Source organism: Danio rerio, chromosome 5, assembly GCF_049306965.1.
Source record: "Danio rerio strain Tuebingen ecotype United States chromosome 5, GRCz12tu, whole genome shotgun sequence".
NCBI lineage: Eukaryota > Metazoa > Chordata > Actinopteri > Cypriniformes > Danionidae > Danio > Danio rerio.
In genome coordinates, this window is record NC_133180.1 from 47,183,997 (window position 1) to 47,202,853 (window position 18,857).

Here is an 18,857-nt window from a genome sequence, read left to right on the forward strand (position 1 = left end):
AAAACGAGCTCACTCCTGCATTAAAGAATAAGGTCAATAGGTGAATTGGGTTTGCAAAAAAATTATCGTAGTGTATGAGTGTGTATGTTGTGTACCCAGTGATGGGTTGCAGCTGGAACGGCATCCGCTGTGTAAAACATATGCTGCATAAATTGGTGGTTCATTTTGCTGAGGCAACCCCAGATTAATAAAGGGACTAAGCCGAAAAGAAAATGAATGAATGAATTATTTGGTACTTTATGTGAGGCTTAAAATGTAAACGACTTATAAAAAACATTGCATAATGTAAATAAGTTGTCAATTAATCAGAATATGTCAATAACTCAATTTTGACAAAACCTTATAATTCTAAGGTGACGAAGTTCTTGCTTGGCACTGTTGTGAATATGCTTAAGTTTGCTGAGAATGTGGATTAAAGGTAATAATGTTGTTAATAATGTTCAGTTTTTAGCACAGACTGATTGTTTTGTTTTATAAACCTTTATTGTATCATCAGGAGCCACATGTACACTACCTGACAAAAGTCTTGTCGCCTATCCAAGTTTTAGGAACAACAAATAATAACTTGAAATCTGGTTGATCGTTTGGTATCAGAAGTGGCTTATATGAAAGGCAAAGGCCTCTAGATTACGCTTATTTTACCAGAATAAATATAGCATGCTGCAGTGGAAAGAATGAATATTGTGTATGACTCCCATGAGCTTAGAGGACTGCATCCATTCATCTCTGCAATGACTCAAAAAACTTCTTAATAAAGTCATCTGGAATGGCAAAGAAAGTGTTCTTGCAGGACTCCAATAGTTCATCAAGACTCTTTGGATTCATCTTCAATGCCTCCTCCTTCATCTTACCGCTGACATGCTCAGTAATGTTCATGTCTGATGACTGGGCTGGCCAATCCTGGAGCACCTTGAACTTCTTTGCTTTCAGGAACTTTGATGTGGAGGCTGATTTAAAAGAAGGAGCGCTATCCAGCTGAAGAATTTGCCCTCTCCTGTGCTTTGTAATATAATGGGCAGCACAAATGCCTTGATACAGTACTTCAGTACTGATGTCACCATCCACTCTGCAGATCTCTCGCACGCCCCACTACAGAATGTAACCCCAAACCATGATTTTTCCTTCCCCAAACTTGACTGATTTCAGTGAGAATCTTGGGTCCATGCGGGTCTTCTGGTATTTGTGATGATTGGGATGCAGTTCAACAGATGATTCATCAGAAAAATCTACCTTCTGCCACTTTTACAAATGATCAACTAGAAGTCAAGTTACTATTTGGTGCTCTTACAACTGGGATAAGACTGTTGTAAGGTAGCATTTTACTTTTATATTGCCTAAATATGTTATTTTACCTGTCACAGTTAAGCTAGCCTTTGATATATATTTTAAAAATCTACCAAAAGAAAAAAAGCCACCTACTGTATATCTTGGGTAGTCTGAGCAATAGAACAGAATAGAATAGAAAAGAAGCTACAAATATGACACCAAAATTGCTGTATATTCCACTGGAAATTTTTATTTATCCATATTCGAATTTAAATGTACATGTATTGCACCAGAAAGGTGTATATTTTGTACTTTACCTATATTGCATATAGTGCACAAGATCGGCAGAGCATAATTCTCCCAGAGAATTTCTCCGTGTATTTAATGCTCGTACTGTTTTGGGGGGAAAACTGCTCATCAGTCTGTTTGTTCTGGTTTTGATTGTTCTGTAACTTAGGGTGAACAGAGTGGGACAGATCCGTAATGATGCTACATTGGCTTTATTAAAGCAGTGATAACTGTACAATTAACAGCATTTTTATTCAAACGGATTTCCTTTGAGAAAGTTTAATTGCTATGTAATTGAAATCGAAATGTATATTTTGTTTGCACTGACTTTATTTGAATGTTTCTTTTCTTGCTTCTGACTTCGCAGCTGTACCATATACACGGCCAATGTGTTCCATATTTTTAAGGTTTAAGCCTGCAGCAGCTGTCTCCGTCTCTAGGTTCATACATTTCCATATTTATTAGATTTGCTCCTTCTGTCTGCAATAAGGAGACAGTGTGTGTATGTGTGTGTGAGCATGTGTTTGATTGTGTGTGTCTGTGTGAGAGAGAGTGAGATTCCTCCAGTGGCTGGCTGGGTAGAGAGACTCATTTCTCTACTCATTAGAGAGACGTGGGTAGAATGGCAAGTCCCTTCGTCTAGACTTTCTCATCAGCTGCATCAGGACAACATCCCTGTTTCTCACATTCACTGAGACTGAAATAAATCGACTTTAAAACTGAAACAGAAAACACATGATTCAAGTTGTAAAAACTCTTAGATGGCCAAATGGTTCAGTGAAACACTGTGAAACACAAAACAAAGAGTGCCATACTTTAACCGAATAAAGTTATCTTGATGGATTAATATATTATGAGACTAAAAAACCAAAACATCCAATTCACACACCGAAATTGATCCAAAAATACAAGTAGCCTTTACATTTAGGGAAATTAACTTTGGTTACACAATGCCTGTTCGGTGTTCTCTCTAAAGTCTTTTGCTCTCACTCTTACATGTGACTTTATCATTGGTCTAACAAATTACAAATACTCCCTCAAATGACTGTAGTTAAGTATTTTTTTCCCAGAAATTGTACAATATAATTATATATAGATTGTAGATTCAAAAATGTGTACTTTTACTTTCACGGTAGTACATTTTTAGTGCTGTACCTGTAATTTTACAGCAACAATTTTCCTTCAGTCACTACTTTATTTTTTTTGTCTATGGTAATTGGCAAAGTACAATAACCACTCTTGTGATTTCCATCCATTCAAATCTTTTTAAAAACAAACATGTACTTTGTGGAAGCATTAAAAGTGTACAAAAAGATGCCAGAAAAATGACAGAGAGATTGTTTCGACTGCATGATAGGCGGATGAAAGATGGCAATACTTTATGATGACTGAAATTTACCCCAAATGTGCTTAAGGAACAAATAAAATACACTACAGAATGTTACGTTTTCAAACACATACTCAAACTGTATGTATTCTATCAGTACTCATTATAGCCTGGTTTGTGGTGCCAACTTTTTAACATTCGTAGCTTATTAGTCAGGCTTAACTGTATAACCTAAGCATTTAACCTTAGGTTACACAGATTTCACTAAGCATGTAAACACATAAAACTGCTTTCTATGAGCATATTATACTAATGTAATGTTATCGCATTGAATTCATCTCACTCACTAAATTGATAGTCAATGAAGGTAAACAATTTAACTGTTTAAACTATATTTTTTATTTGTAGGGTATATGGTGGAATAATTCATTCATTCATTTTCCTTCAGCTTAGTCTATTTCAGAGGATACCACAGCGGAATGAACCGCCAACTATTCCAGCATATGTTTTACACAGTGGATGCCCTTCCAGCAGCAACCCAAGTACTGGGCAACACTCTTACACACACATTCACTACAGCCAATTTAGTTTATTCAATTCACTTATAACCGGAGCCCACGCGAACATGGTACACTGAAAAAAAATCATTCAGAAATGATTCCTTGGATTTACTCAATTTTTTTATGTTAAGTGGCTGTAAAAAATTTATTTGGACAGAATTTAAACAAACAAATTAATTAGAATTTTATTAAATTAAATTTATTTGTTTAAATTTAACACATAGATTGTTTGCAACAGTTTTGCAGACACCAGTTTTTTCAGTGTAAGAACAAGCAAACTCCGTACAGAAATGCAACCTTCTTGCTGTTAGGCGACAGTGCTAACCACTAAGCCACCGTGCCACTTGGTGGAATAACTTTCACAGCAAAATTTTTATTCCTCACTACTGGAGTACTTTTTGAAGGGCTACTTTTTACTCATAATTTGAGTAGTATTAAGAACATATACTTTTACTCGGACTTCATTTTTTCCGCAGTTAATGGTACTTTTACTTGACATTGATATTCTCAGCTGGACTTAAGATTATATTATTAATACTACATAAAAAAGTAACTTTTCCCAAAACTGGTGAAAACACAGAGAGAACAATATACTATAACAACAGGAACAGACCAATGGTACAAGAAAGAAAACTCCTCCTCTATTAATCTTTCTATTAATTCCTACAATTTTGGTGAAACCTATAAGAGGGAATGCAAGCATGGTTCACTCCAAAACAAAAAAAGTAAGCGATTTATTGATAAACGATAAAAAATGCTGTCAAATAGAAGGTCTAAATGTATTTATTTTTTTACATCAATGTAATAGAACAACCTTTTTTAATTCCCTAAAATACTGTTTCATATGTGTGGAACATGAATTTTCGATTACTCACAGCTGTGATAACATAAACATACAAAAGTCGCACATGCATTTTTTTTACCAAACTTATATTATAGCAATGAATTAACCAATTAATAAACCATTTTAAACAAAACATTAATTGAGGTGACAGTCAATCTTGCAGTGTTGTCAAGTTATCATATTATAAGCATTTAGGCATGACTTATTAAAGTGGGCAGATGTCACTATTTGGAGATTATTTTCAATCAAGCTTTTTATTTAAATTTATTTTTTGGGATTTTAATTGGTTGTTTTTTTTTTTCCAGAAAAATCTCACAACAGCAAAAAGTCAAGATGCACCTCTTTCCCAATGATATTCCTGCACTGCACATAGCCTACAGGAGAGTTATACATCATTGATACACAGCTAGCTGTTCAGGTTGTAAATGTGGTTTTCACTATACCTGAACATAAATTCAGTTGCAGAATGCAGCTTCACTGAATTGTGCATGCAGACAACAGCATTAAGCAGATAAACTGACAGCCAAATTTAGCTGCTGGGTGGATGTTGGCACTAAGACATTTATTCAGCTATTTAATTCAGAAATGCATACAGTTAATTCATTTTATAACTTAATAGGTTAGTTAGCCAATCATTAAATATTTCCCTCAACACTAGCTTTGTTTCCATTTACTTAAATTTATGCATATTTTGAAATGTTGCATAAAAATATCCAATATGAATTATATATAATTATATTAAATACCTGTTTTATTCTATAAGAAAAAGTACGTAAACTTTGATGGAAACACATTTACCAATTGAATGTCAGCAAGCACATTCGAAAAGTCATGTGATTTTATTACAGATCATGTGAGGGCTTCTCCTACCGCATTGTAAACCATATTTGCTGCCAGTTTGCTGCACATTTTTTCATGCAATATTTTGTTTTGCTCACAAGTCTAATTTAAAAAAAAATAGCTACTGATTAATTTAATCAAAAACATTCTCAAGATGAATGTATCCATTCAGTATAAGAGTCAAAAAATATAAACAAAAATATGTCAGGAATCTTTTGTGATTCACTAGTCAGACCATTCGGGATATTTTTACACTAATAATATTGCAAATAATAAATTGATATATTGTTTCAAGTCAAGATTTAGAGATATTTTTTATGCCTTTATCAGAAGCAGGGTGGACAATGATAATGGTATCCTTCCCAAAAAGAGCATTATACAGTTTATCCAGAACACTGCCAGGATTCTGACCAGAACCAGGAAATCAGATCATATTACACCAGTCAGATTCACACTCCCTTCCGGTAACATTTAGATACATTTTGAAGCACTATTATTTGTTATAAATGACTCTGGAGTCTAGGTCCTTAATAATTCATTGCAGATCACCATGCTAGATGGACATTTTTTACTACTGCACTAGCATTTCATCTTTTTGCCATTCTATAAACAAATAAACAGAACATTTAAGTGAATGCCACAACATTCAAAGGTGATCCAACTACTTGCAGTGATCTTCTGGCCCTGTTGATCACTCTCTGCAGTGCTCTCCTGTCTGCTAAAGTACACCCAGTGTACCACACTGTGATGCCATATGCCAAGATGCTTGGTAGAAGGACACCAACAACATTTGATCCAAGTTGTTTTGCCTGAGCACTTTTAAGAATTGGAGTGGCTGCTGGGCTTTCTCACTTAGTTACATTTGACTGGCTATTTCGAACGACGTGATTGTCAGAAAAAAAATTCAGAATGGTGACAAGTTTGTTTCCCTGCACCAATAAATGAATGACCATAAAAATTGCACTCACTGTTAAAAGTACAACAGAACCATCCTATGGAAGCAGATATTTAGGAAACATGTTAAGCGAACATTCTTGTTTATCTGAAAAACAAGATTTATTTAACTTTGAAAATGTGCATTTCATGCCGGAATGTCTTTCTTAGGGTGTACTCACACTAGGTACAGTTGCCTTGAACCATGCCAAATAGTAATTGTTCCCCCTCCCCTCTCCCACGATGGCCTGCACTCATATTGCATTGTGCCTTCTGAGCCTGAGTACGCTTACGTCATCGATGATGAGACTGTTCAGTTTAACAGAAGAAGAAGAATGAAGAAGTAGAGAAAAACATGATAGTGCAATCTGTCGGACGCAGCACAGTGCTCATTCAGTAAAGGCACAGTTAAACAGATGTGTTTTTAGTCTTGATTTGAATGTGCCTAATGTTGGAGCACATCTGATCATTTCTGGAAGCTGATTCCAGCAGCGAGGGGCATAGTGGCTAAAAGCCAATTCATCCTGCTTTGACTGAACTCTTGGAACTTCTAGTTTATATGATCCTAAAGATCTGAGTGATCTGTTAGGTTTGTATTCAGTGAGCATATCTGTGATGTATTTAGGTCCTAGGCCATTTAGTAGTAATAATAATAATAATGAATCCATTATTAATAAATATAAATCCATATGAAAGAGTCCTTTAAAAGTCACATCGCATCTTCAGTTTCAGGCTCAGACGCGCTTTGCATTCACACTACAAGCCTACTGCACCAAAGGCCAACTGAACCGCGCTCAGGCACACCTCTTCCAACTGGGGCCGAGCTAGCAAATGAACCACATTGGGCCCATTTCGAAGCACTCACACTTGTCAAACGAACCAGGAAATGTGCCGGTTCAGATAGCCTAGTGAGAGTGCACCCTTAGCCTTGGTCTATGTAACTCAGCCCACTGCCAGTTTACCTAATAATATTTTGATATCCAGCATTGCCTTGGTGAAAAACAGCGTATTTCATTTCAGTTATGAAGGCTGCCTCAATATATGTCGCAACTTCTAAAATTAGTTGCAGATTCAAAGTTCCAAGTTCATTCAAAATCCACATGAGGTGGTTTTTAATTAGCAAATAATACACATTTTACCTATGGAAAAACATTAGTTGAGCAGCTTACAATGCAAGCTCGATCACCAGGCAAGCTCGCCGTTTATGTCATCAATCTGGCAACCTTCTTTTGCATACAGTCACTATTTGGGGGGTCAGGTGAAAAATATTTCTCCTCTCCAATATTTTTAATTTAAACTTACAATCTAACATACTGAACCGTTAACTTTCATGTGCAGACATGAGCATCTATTTAAATATACACTTTATCTAATAAAGTCTTATTTGACTATTTTTTGCCTGTATGTAGATACAATCACTTTTTTACATGAAAATAGTATCATTTGAACACTTATCTATCATTTAGTTACTCCTGCCATGCAGTTTTAAACTAGAAGCTGAATAATTTCCCACATCCCTGCTGAGGGCAATGACGAATTGGTAAATAATGAGGGGGTTCGACACAATGCTTTCCTGTTGTCCCAACACAAATTGATTAAGTTGACTTAATTGTTTTAACAAATTTAAGTTGATTAAATATAGAACAATTAAGTTGTCCTTTTTGAGTGATGGTATTAACCATTATAGGGTCAAATACATATTTATATTAACTTATTGTTATTATTAAGGTACAGAACAGAGCAAACTATTTTGCAGTACCTAAGAATTCTTAAATCAAAAAGAATTTTCTAGACAAGCAAAACATATTGTCTTGTTTTCAGAAATAATATGCCAAAATTAAAGGAGTTTTTCCTTAAAACATGCACAATAATCTGCCAATGGGGTGAGCAAAATAATCTTATGTCAAAAAGAAAAACAAGATTATTTTTTATCTTATCCCATTGGCAGATTATTTTGCTTGTTTTAAAGAAAAACTCACTAAAATTTGCCTAGAAAATGCTTCTTGATATAATAATTTGTAGATATTTGGACTAGAAAGTAAGAAGTAAACTTTAGTTAACTTTAGAAGTAAAAAAAGCATTTTGTTTTTGCAGTGTATAATTCACACCCTGCTTCTTTGGTAGATTAAAAATGTTGTGTAAGTCGATGACTACTGTCTTTCTGGTTACCAACATTGTTCAAAATGTCTTATTTTTTCAACAGAAGAAAGCATTTCAGGTTTGGGAACATAATAAATGAGAGTAAATTATGATAAAATGTTGATTTGTGGGTGGACTGCCCCTTTAAACATGGAGTCGTAGGCCACCTAGGCAATGATGCAGTCCTACAAGCAGCAGACAACCTTTCCCATAATATCTGCAGTCTAATCTAATGCAGTGATGAGGTCATCCTCACCACATCTCCTCTCCTGCTGTTTCTCTCCGCTGGAAACATTCTCTGCTTTACAGATGGCTGACTTTAACCAACCAGCATGTGCTTGCTTCTGTGTGTGTGTGTGATGGGGTTACTTCAGGACATTTTTAAAATTTTTTTTTGGTTAGCCCGCAGTGAACAGCCTGCCTAGCTGCTAACTCGTTCCACCCTGAGTCCACCTCTCGGCCCCTGGATCGCTGCCAGCCAGACATTACATGAACCACTGAGGGTATCTATGTGCACACCAATTCAATTGTGTGTAAAAGTACTCTGGCTTAATTTGTGGATCCGACCATATTGAGATTTAACACAGAGACAGGATTCTTCCCATCATGCCAATAAGCTTCATACCAGTGCAGACAAAACAGGCAAACCAGTAATCAACAATACGGCAAAATAGTATACTTTTTATTCCAATAAGCACTAATATAAAAAAATCAATATACAATGCTTTTTTCTTAGCATAATATGATAGTGTTGTGCAATCTTAAAGAAATTTGTGTAAATAAATATTATTTGATTATTTGATTTCATAATTTGAATAATGTATGCAATGTTGTCACAATTTTTTTATTTTATTTTAGCACCCAGAGAAAACCCACATGAACACAGGGAGAACATGCAAATCTTACATAAAAAATGCTAACTGACCCAGCCGAGGCTCGAACCAGCGACCTCGTTGCTGAAAGCAACACCGTATTTTATTTTACTTTATTTTATTTTATTTACCATCATTCTAACAATCAACACATATGGCTGTCACAAATTGTTCATAAAAATGTTACAAACCTTTTAGGTTTTATGGACTAAATTTACAACACAAACATTCAACTGATAACAACGTAAAGCGATACATTTTCTAAACTAATAGAATACAAAAAACCCCATTTCAACACTCAAGCGGTCATGAACTGTATTTTTATATTGTATATCACATTCTTCAAGGCTCACTAATAATGTTAGCAAGAGTATTACGTAAAAAAATCATAATTCAGAAGTAATATTCTATTTTCTACACTGCTTTTGACCTTGTCTTGGAAAAACAGATATGATGCATTAAAGACATAAATAAATGTTATGACTGGGTAAATTTTGCATATTAAAATAATATAAATGATACTAAGATAAATAAGATGTAATAGCAAAGTAGCAGTGACACATGGTCAAAAAAACATTTGTGTGTTTTAACATTAGTGACAGATCACATATATTTGATCATATCACCCTAATTTTATCCTTCTTACACAGGCTGCCTGTTAAGTTTCGCATTGATTATAAAATATTGGTTCTTACCTATGAAGCTTTAAATCAGGGGTCACCAATCTCGGTCCTGAAAGGGCCGGTGTCCCTGCAGGGTTTAGCTCCAACTTGCTTCAACACACCTGCCAGGATGTTTCAATATACCTAGTAAGAGCTTGATTAGCTTGTTCAGGTGTGTTTGATTAGGGTTGGAGCTAAAATCTACAGGACACTGGCCCTCCAGGAACAAGTTTGGTGACCACTGCTTTAAATAATCTAGCTTCTGTTTCTAACCAACCTTCTGTCTCACTACAATCCAACTCGCTCTTTAAGATCTCAAAACCCAGGGCTTCTGGTAGTACCTAGAATAGCAAAGTCTACTAAAGGAGGCCGAGCCTTCTCATTTATGGCTCCTTAACTGTGGAATAGCCTTCCTGATAATGTCCGAGGCTTAGACACACTCTCTCAGTTCAAAAGATTAAAGACCTATCTTTTTTGTAAAGGGTACACACAATGCATCACAAAATGGTGTGATGCACAAGTGTTTTCCATGCATGCGAGTAAGCTTGACAACCACCAGTAGGACACACTCCTCCTGTCTTAATGCACCAAACGTTTTGTTAGAAATACTCGCATGCTTTACATGTTTGTTTTATGTTTGTTTATATAACTACTATTTTCATTTATAAGACTTCATTTTTGCATTGCTTGTTTAAATACACTATGAACAGCAGCTATCCTAAGTATTTTCCTTATTTTCTATTTAAACTCTGGGATACTCATCCCGAGGTCCCTAGAGACTATGCAGCGCCATTGATGCAATCCAAGACCTGTGAAGAGATGATGCCAAGATATCCATAATCCTGGACTAGGCCGTATCCCGAGCTGATGCTGTGGTTGTCATGGAGGAATGAAGTCAATGAGACCTCAGTGACAGACGAGTCTCTGCATTGATCATTTAGGCCAGCCTGGGCCCCCACCGATGACATACTCACAACTGCAGCTTCTCCACAATGGACGCCCAGCTTCTTCAGCCACCGGCACCTAGACTGCATCTCCACACAAGACGTTTGGCCAGAAGAACAACGGTCATGCCCAAGAAACCCTAGTACCTCTCAAGGTTTTTTTTCCCTTCACTTTGTCAATTCGTGAAGTTTTTTTTCCTTGCCATTGTCACCACCGGCTTGCTCAGATCAGGACTTGTGGAGCTGCGCTTCGGTGGATTTGCTCTTCAGTGTTTGAACTTTCAGCAGTAAAACTTAAACCACACTGAACTAAACTAAAGTAAACTTCATCTCTGATGTCTGGACTTTACTAGAACTATGTTAAGCTGCTTTGACACAATCTACATCGTGAAAAGCGCTATATAAATAAACATGAATTGAATTGAATATTTGCTGAATATTGTATTATCAATGTCATTGAACTGTGACATTTAAAAAAATTATATTCAAAATCTGGAGCACCCAGCAAGAGATGAACATTTAAGATAAACAAAGATCATCTTAAAAAAAAAAAAAAAAGCACAAGTACACCACACAATTCAATGCAGCAATAATAATCCAAGATCCGATTGTGGCCCTCTCTCCATTCAGGGGTGAAAATCTTCATTAACATGCTTGAATAGGCTGCATAATATTATAAGCTATTTCATGCTGCCGTGCTTCCTCTCTTCCTCTCATGTTTAATTTGCTGCTGTTTGTGTTCAACTCTTAGCGAACACAAAGAAAATGAAAGCACAGATGAGTCTAGCACTAAGCCAGACATCAATAGGCAACATGATGAATGTGCATGTAAAGACAGCGTGTTAAAGACTTATCAGCACTTGGCACACAATATGATCTGATATATTATCCAGTGCTGATTTATAAACACATGTAGCCAGTTCTCTACATTTTAGCTAAAAAGTACATTATTCCTGTAGTTGAACTAAAAATAAACAAGTCAACATTAATGTATAATTGGTTATATTTTGTTTCCATGTAAAAGCTACACAAAAAGAAAACAAATAAAAACACTGTACTGTATGTTTATTTCAAACAAAAGTAGTACTTATTCATTAAATAATAGGAGAACTATTGCAAATGTTAGTTGAGGATTTCTACTAAAAACTCCTATCTACTAAAATGGTTTAGTTGTTTATGATGACTATTTAAAAGCTATAGAGTGGAACACTTGAGCTAGAATTAAAAATAATAATAATAATAATAATGAAAAAAAAAAAGGTGACGCAGTGGCGCAGAAGGTAGTCCTCGGCTCAGTTGGCGTTTCTGTGTGGAGTTTGCATGTTCTCCCTGCGTTCACGTGGGTTTCCTCCGGGTGCTCCGGTTTCCCCCACAGTCCAAAGACATGCGGTACAGGTGAATTTGGTAAGCCAAATTGTCCGTAGTGTATGAGTGTATGCGTGAATGTGTGTGTGAATGTGTGTGTGGAGGTTTCCCAGAGATGGATTGCGGCTAGAAGAGCATCCACTGCGTAAAAATGTACTGGATAAGTTGGCGGTTCATTCCGCTGTGGCGACCCTGGATTAATAAAGGGACTAAGTCGACAAGAAAATGAATGAATGAATGAAAAAAAAAAAATATATATATATATATATATATATATATATATATATATATATATATATATATATATATATATATATATATAGGTAGCGCTGTCGCCTCACAACAAGAAGGTCGCTGGTTCGGGCCTCAACTGGGTCAGTAACATTCCTATGTGGAGTTTGTATGGTCTTCCCGTGTTTGCTTGGGTTTCCTCCGGGTGCTCCAGTTTCCCCCACAAGTCCAAAGACATGCGGGTATAGGTGAATTGGGTAAGCTAAAATTGTCTGTATAGCCATTGTTGTCTAGATACCCAGAGAAACAGAGGTTTTCTGACAAGATCTGGCGTCTGGAGCTAGGTGTTGTTTATCTGGCATGGAGAGTGTGTTCTGACAGCCCTGACAAAACACTGCAAAACCTTTTTTAAAATGTAAATGCTGGTGCGTTGAACACCCTCTACTGATAACTGTGGCAACTCAGAAGTTCATTCTTTTCATTTTGAAGAATCTTGAGAGCCTTATAGAATCAGTATAAATATGTGTTTAATACTGCAAAATACTCTCAATTTTACAGTCAATTTTACAGCTCTTGCTGTCCAAAATGAATAAATAAATGGTCACACTTTAATTTGATGGTCTGTTTGTTGAGTTTAAGTTGCATTGCATCTTCTTGCCAACTAATTCTCATTAGATTATAAGTAGACTTACTGGGGTTAGGGTTTGTGTAAGTTGACATGTACTTGCAAAGTTTTTTATAGTCAGTTAAATGTCTGTTGAAGAGCAGTATCAACAGATATTAAGCAGACAGTGTACTAATACTCAAATGGACCATCAAAGTAAAGTGTTACTAAATAAAACCTACTTTAACCCATAGTGTGAGCTGGCTCTTCAATACCTCATGGTTTATCTAATGTATGTATACATTTTATATACTTCTGATGCATCCACCATCTTGAGGCCTGTTGCACATCATTTCCAGCCAAAGCCACAATCACACTGCACTTTTTCTCCTATAGACTTTTGTTTATACGCATGTGAATGCAACAGACCTGAAACACAAGCTTATGTGACAAGTTTTGCATATCAATGTATCCGAAAGTTCAGTCTTGGTGAACTCTAAGCAATAAGTGATCAAAATATGACCTCTCTGAACAGAAATTTAAATCATTTTATCATTGTCTAATCACCTTGTTTTATCCTGCCCCATTTCGCATTGCCATGCAACATAATTTTGCATGCTCAAACTGTAGTTTGAATGCAGCTTAACATGTCATTAAACCTGGAAACCGTAGCAAAATGTTGTGCACTAGTTTTAGCTTGAATGATCACCAGGCACCAGTACCACATACCAGTATGTTCATCATCCAGGATGTTGACCTGTGGGCATGACAAAAATAGGTGTAGCTGTCTTGCACTGGAGGTGGTAATATGCAAGTGACTGGTGATAGGTGACATCACCTTGCCCCTTGAGTTCCAGAGCAAGTCTTTTTTATTTTGATTAAATAAAAGCTTTATTAAAAGATGTCTTTAGGTAGGCAACTTGCTGAATGATATAATGATACAAAGACATACCAAAAGATCAAAGTAAATTAGTTTTTTTCATGCCATTACCCATTGAGGACAAAAGAAATATGTACAATAGACTGTAGCTTCAACTTCATATTTCACAATGTGTAATGTATTAACAAACATGAGTGTCATTTATTCCAAATCCTCAGATGGTATAACTACTATATTTACTGGGACTGTTTAAAATATGAACAACTGAAACTAAATGAAAACTGTAGAAAACAACAAATCAAACTGTGACTGAAGCTTCATTCTATTCATTTTAAATGGCAAAACGCAACAGAGTACTAGTCATTGTCTGCTGGCTTTCTCTTTGGGAACACAATGAGGCAGAGTGGGTAAAAATAGAGAGTGTTTACGATCGTCGGAGAAATGGAATGTGCTCATTTAGGCAGGAGAGAATCATTTGAAGAGCACTTACAGCAAAGCAGACAACATTTCCACACTAAAAATGGCTAAAAATGTGAGCTGCTGCATCATTCGTCACAATTTAGTTACTTCACATTGCTGACATGCATCTTAAATGAGGATGTTCTGTATAATCTTTACATGCTGAGTATGTAATAATGTAGAGGGTAATAATCAGTAGAAATTCTATAATAAAATATAATAAAACTCCAACACCACATAATTAAATGGGTTGTAAACATGTAATAGAAGTAAAATCAGTAAGTATCACTCTCATTTTAAAAGTAGGGGGGCATCAAGTATTACTCCTGTTTTATGTCACCAAACACCAAACCTTTTGCTTATGATTATATACCATAGGTCTCAAACTTGATTCCTTGAGGGCAGCAGGTCTACAGTTTTGCTTCAACTCTAATCAAACACAGCTAATCCAAATAATCAAGGTGTTCAAGACTATATAGACTATTCACCTTATTCTCAGCTGTCGAGCGGGCGCTGCCATTTGAATCTTTTTGTCTCGCGACTTCCGGTCACATTCACTTCCATTCATTTTTTGACGTTAACAACTGCTCGTTACGCTGCTTGATGTTGCAATTTGATATTTTCTTATTATATTATGCTTCTTGGTCTGTGTAGTCATGCAAACATTTGTTTGTTGAGCAAGTAGTTTGGCCATTTTCTGCCGTTTATTATTCCTAGTCATTTCTCCCATAGGCGACTGAATCGGAAGTTCTAAGACAATCGCGAAAACAGGCGCACTTCCGCGTTTTAGAATAAGGTCAAAGCAGGTGTGAGTTGGAGGTGGTTGAAGCAAAACTATGCAGAGCTGCGGCTCTCCAGGAATTGAGTTTGAGAACATTGTTATATACAGAAGATTATATACAGAAGATGAAGCTATTATTTCATTCATTCATTTTCTTTTTCGGCTTACTCCCTTTATTAATCTGGGGTCGCCACAGCGGAAATGAACCGCAACCTATGCAGCATAAGTTTTTTACACAGCGGATGCCCTTCCAGCTGCAACCCATCACTGGGAAACACTCATACACTAATTTCACACACATACACCATGGACAATTTTAGCCTACCCAATTCACCTGTACCGCATGTCTTTGAACCCTGAGGAAACCCTTGTGAATGAGGGGAGAACATGCAAACTCTACACAAAAATGCCAACTCATGAGTCATGAGCCCGGTCTGTTCTCTTTATATTCTATCACTCTGTATTGCCTTTTTGCCTCGCAGCTGCAGGTCTTTCCCATTAACTATCATTGCATTAGCACCTGCCGCCACTTGTTGCCTATTAACATCCCTATTTAATCCTCTGTGCTCTCTGTTTCTGTGTCAGATTATTATATCCTTCTAGGAGTATGTAACGCTGTCATTGGATAACTCTCTTACACTCAGCTCTCTGTTGTTCGTCCTGTCTTAGTGAGTCCCGTCTTTCGTGCTATAGTGTTTGTTCTCAGCCCTCACCTGCATTCTACTTTGTCCGGTGGTGACAAGCTCTTCTCCTCAACCTTCTCACCAACCGGCTCTGCGGGCTCCTGTCACCACCAGGACTCTCGTAAGCCATACCAGGTCTGCGCACAGCCTAGGCTCAACGTGCGGCAGCCTGCCTGTGTTCTACTCTGTACCCAATAAACTGTCCTTATTATGCACGCGCCTCTGGTGTATTATCTGATCCGTTACAAACTTACCCAGCCGAGGCTCAAACCATCGCCCTTCTTGCTGTGAGGCGACAGCACTAACTACTGCGCCACTGCGTCAACCAGTCTTTAACATTTCATGCATGAATAAGAATTTACATGGCACTACACATGATTGAAGCATGAACTAACAGCGGAGGCTTTTACTGTAATGAGCTGCGGCTGCTCAGCAGTTAATCTTGGTGGTTCTGGTCAATATCATTTATGGCAGATAAACAGGTGCCTGAATTGTAGGTGGAGTCGCTATGGGTTTTAATCAGTGTATTAGAAGAACAATGAGTCTAGTATGCTATTTTGATCAAATCCAAATGTGTCATTAATTCTTTCAGACAAGCCTTTAATCTAACCACGCTCCATATGCTTCTCTATTGCCATTTCTCTCTTTCAAACTCTGAACAGAGGGCAAGGTGTCCTCTTCCTCTCTAGCCAAGATGACCACAAATGTATGACATCACTGCTTATGCCTTCAGCACGAACCACCGATTTATCATCCTTCCCGCTTTCCAATCCCCTCCTGCTCACCTCAGCTCTCCTTCAATGAGCTTCGCACTCACTCACAATTATCCTGCAAGACCAACTGCAACCCTGCGCTGTTCTCTAGGTCAGTGCTTTCCTACTGATTTTGTTTACAAGACAAAAGCCTGCAATGCATTCACTGGTTTATCAGTGGTCACCTTGGTTTTACAGACGCGCCGAACAGGCTGTAAAACCACAGTTGCAGCACAAAATCATGTTTATCCTCATTGAAAGTGAACATGTATTCATACTCACATAATCATGGAAAGCTTTGGCTTCACTCGAGTGCTCGCATGTTTCTCTCCTCTCTGGAGCAGCACAGTAGAGGTCCCAGAAAACGCTGCCATAAAAGATGTACAACGTAATATAAAAAACGGCTGATTCTGCAGTCTGAGAATGAATGACTGTCCTCGCTTAATTAAAACCCTGTTTGGACGGGAAAGGATTCCCCTGAGGAATTGTTTGTTGCACAGATGTACTTTGAGATTATTATTATTCTGCTAGAATAAGACATTTTTGAGGAGTTTTACATGCAAAACCTTGATGTAAATTAAAAAGCACCTTATGTTCAACCGACTAAGAAAATTAATGTCATCCAAATGCAAATGTCTGTGATTTGCACTGTTATTATATATATTTTATATATATGAGGAATATATTTATATATATATATATATATATATATATATATATATATATATATATATATATATATATATATATATATATATATATACATACATTAGTCAAGTAATTAGTCAAGTTATTGTATAACGATGGTTTGTTCTGTAGAATAACGAAAAAAAATTACTTATAGGGGCTAATAATTTTGATCTTAAAATAGGTTTTAAAAAATTAAAACTGCTTTTATTCTAGCCGAAATAAAACAAATAAGACTTTCTCTAGAAGAAAAAATATTATCAGACATACTGTGAAAATGTCTGTACTCTGTTAAACATCATTAAATATTGTATAATTCTGACAAAAAAAATTTAATCAGTACTTCATCCAACTAAAATGTATCTTTTATTTCAGTTTAATATTATTTGTTTTATTTTTCAAGTAATATATTTTAAGTTCAAAACATAGTTAATAATAAATTATTTTGATTAAGAGCTCAACTAAGAAATATGTGTTTTGAACAATCAAAAATTTTAAGGTTACTCACACAGGCCAGTGCATGTGTATTAAACAAACTCAATATGTGTTGTACTTTCATGGACCTTCATGGACCTAAAAAATATTGTTTAAGGCAAATTATGTATTTTTCATTCGCTCAAATGATTAAAATTAGAATTAAATTGGATGAATGAACTTTTTGTGGCAATTGTTATTTTGATTAAAGCTATATATTCTTATTTGGACCAAAACGATAATTTATACTAATTGACTTTCTTTAACATTAACAAATATGCTTTGTACCAAGTTCATGGTACAAAATGTATGGTGGTTTGTACCAAGAACAATATGACATTGTTCTCATGAAGATAGAAAATATTGTTAAAGACAAATTATTTATTTTTAATTGGCACAAGTGATAAAATTTAGAACCATTACCCTATATATATATATTTTTTAATTGGATGAATTAAAAAAAATAATAATTCAGCGTATATTTCTGCCAAAAAACGTATGGGTCAATGTCAAAATTAATTAGACCATTAAACAAGGATCATTTTCCATTAAGATATTTTGCAAATGTCCTTCCATAAATATATATATATATATATATATATATATATATATATATATATATATATATATATATATATATATATATATATATATATATATATATATATATATATTTAGTAATATGCATTACTGAGGACATAATTTGGACAACTTTACAGGCATTTTTTTTTCTAGAACCCTCAGATTGTCCTAAAAAATGTCCTCTCCTAACAAACCAAACACATCAGTGAAAGCATATGTATTTCATTTTCAATTAATACATTTCAACTGGTTTTATGGTCCAGGGTAATGAATTATATATTTATAACAGGTTTCCAATTCACACAAGTGTTGTTTTTTGTACTTTCTATTAAAAAATTCTATAAATTTTTATGGTTTTATGTGCTGCACACATCCAGACAACTTAACCTGTAGACATTACATCAAGAATACTGTATACTAGGGTTAAATAATATATTGTATGAGCATCAATATTGCAATGTGTGAATCTGCAATAGTCACATCGTGGGATTAGATCATTTATTTAAGATTAAAACATAAATATATTATTATTTATTCATTATTTTATACAAATGATGATCATTTGTTTTTGTATTGCATTTGCTTTTGCTTGTAATTTATTATAATTTATGCAGATGCACTGCATAGAAAAATACTTGATCATCACAGTCGATCTAAATAAATAAAATCTTTATAAATTGAGCT

The 18,857-nt window shown here is 35.6% G+C and overlaps 1 protein-coding gene across 20 annotated transcripts in view; it reads right to left on the reverse strand.

Annotated features, from left to right (window-relative positions):
• ssbp2a (single stranded DNA binding protein 2a) overlaps window positions 1-18,857 on the reverse strand; it is a 70,769-nt gene that overhangs the window by 19,732 nt on the left and 32,180 nt on the right. For all 20 annotated transcript variants that reach the window (XR_012405960.1, XR_012405961.1, XR_012405968.1 and 17 more), the window contains exon 4: window positions 16,713-16,797. Coding sequence is in view for 4 of the 20 variants with exons in the window: in XM_073950483.1 (XP_073806584.1) it covers window positions 16,713-16,797 (85 nt within the window). In the remaining 16 variants the exon portion in view is untranslated. The remainder of the gene's footprint in view (window positions 1-16,712; window positions 16,798-18,857) is intronic.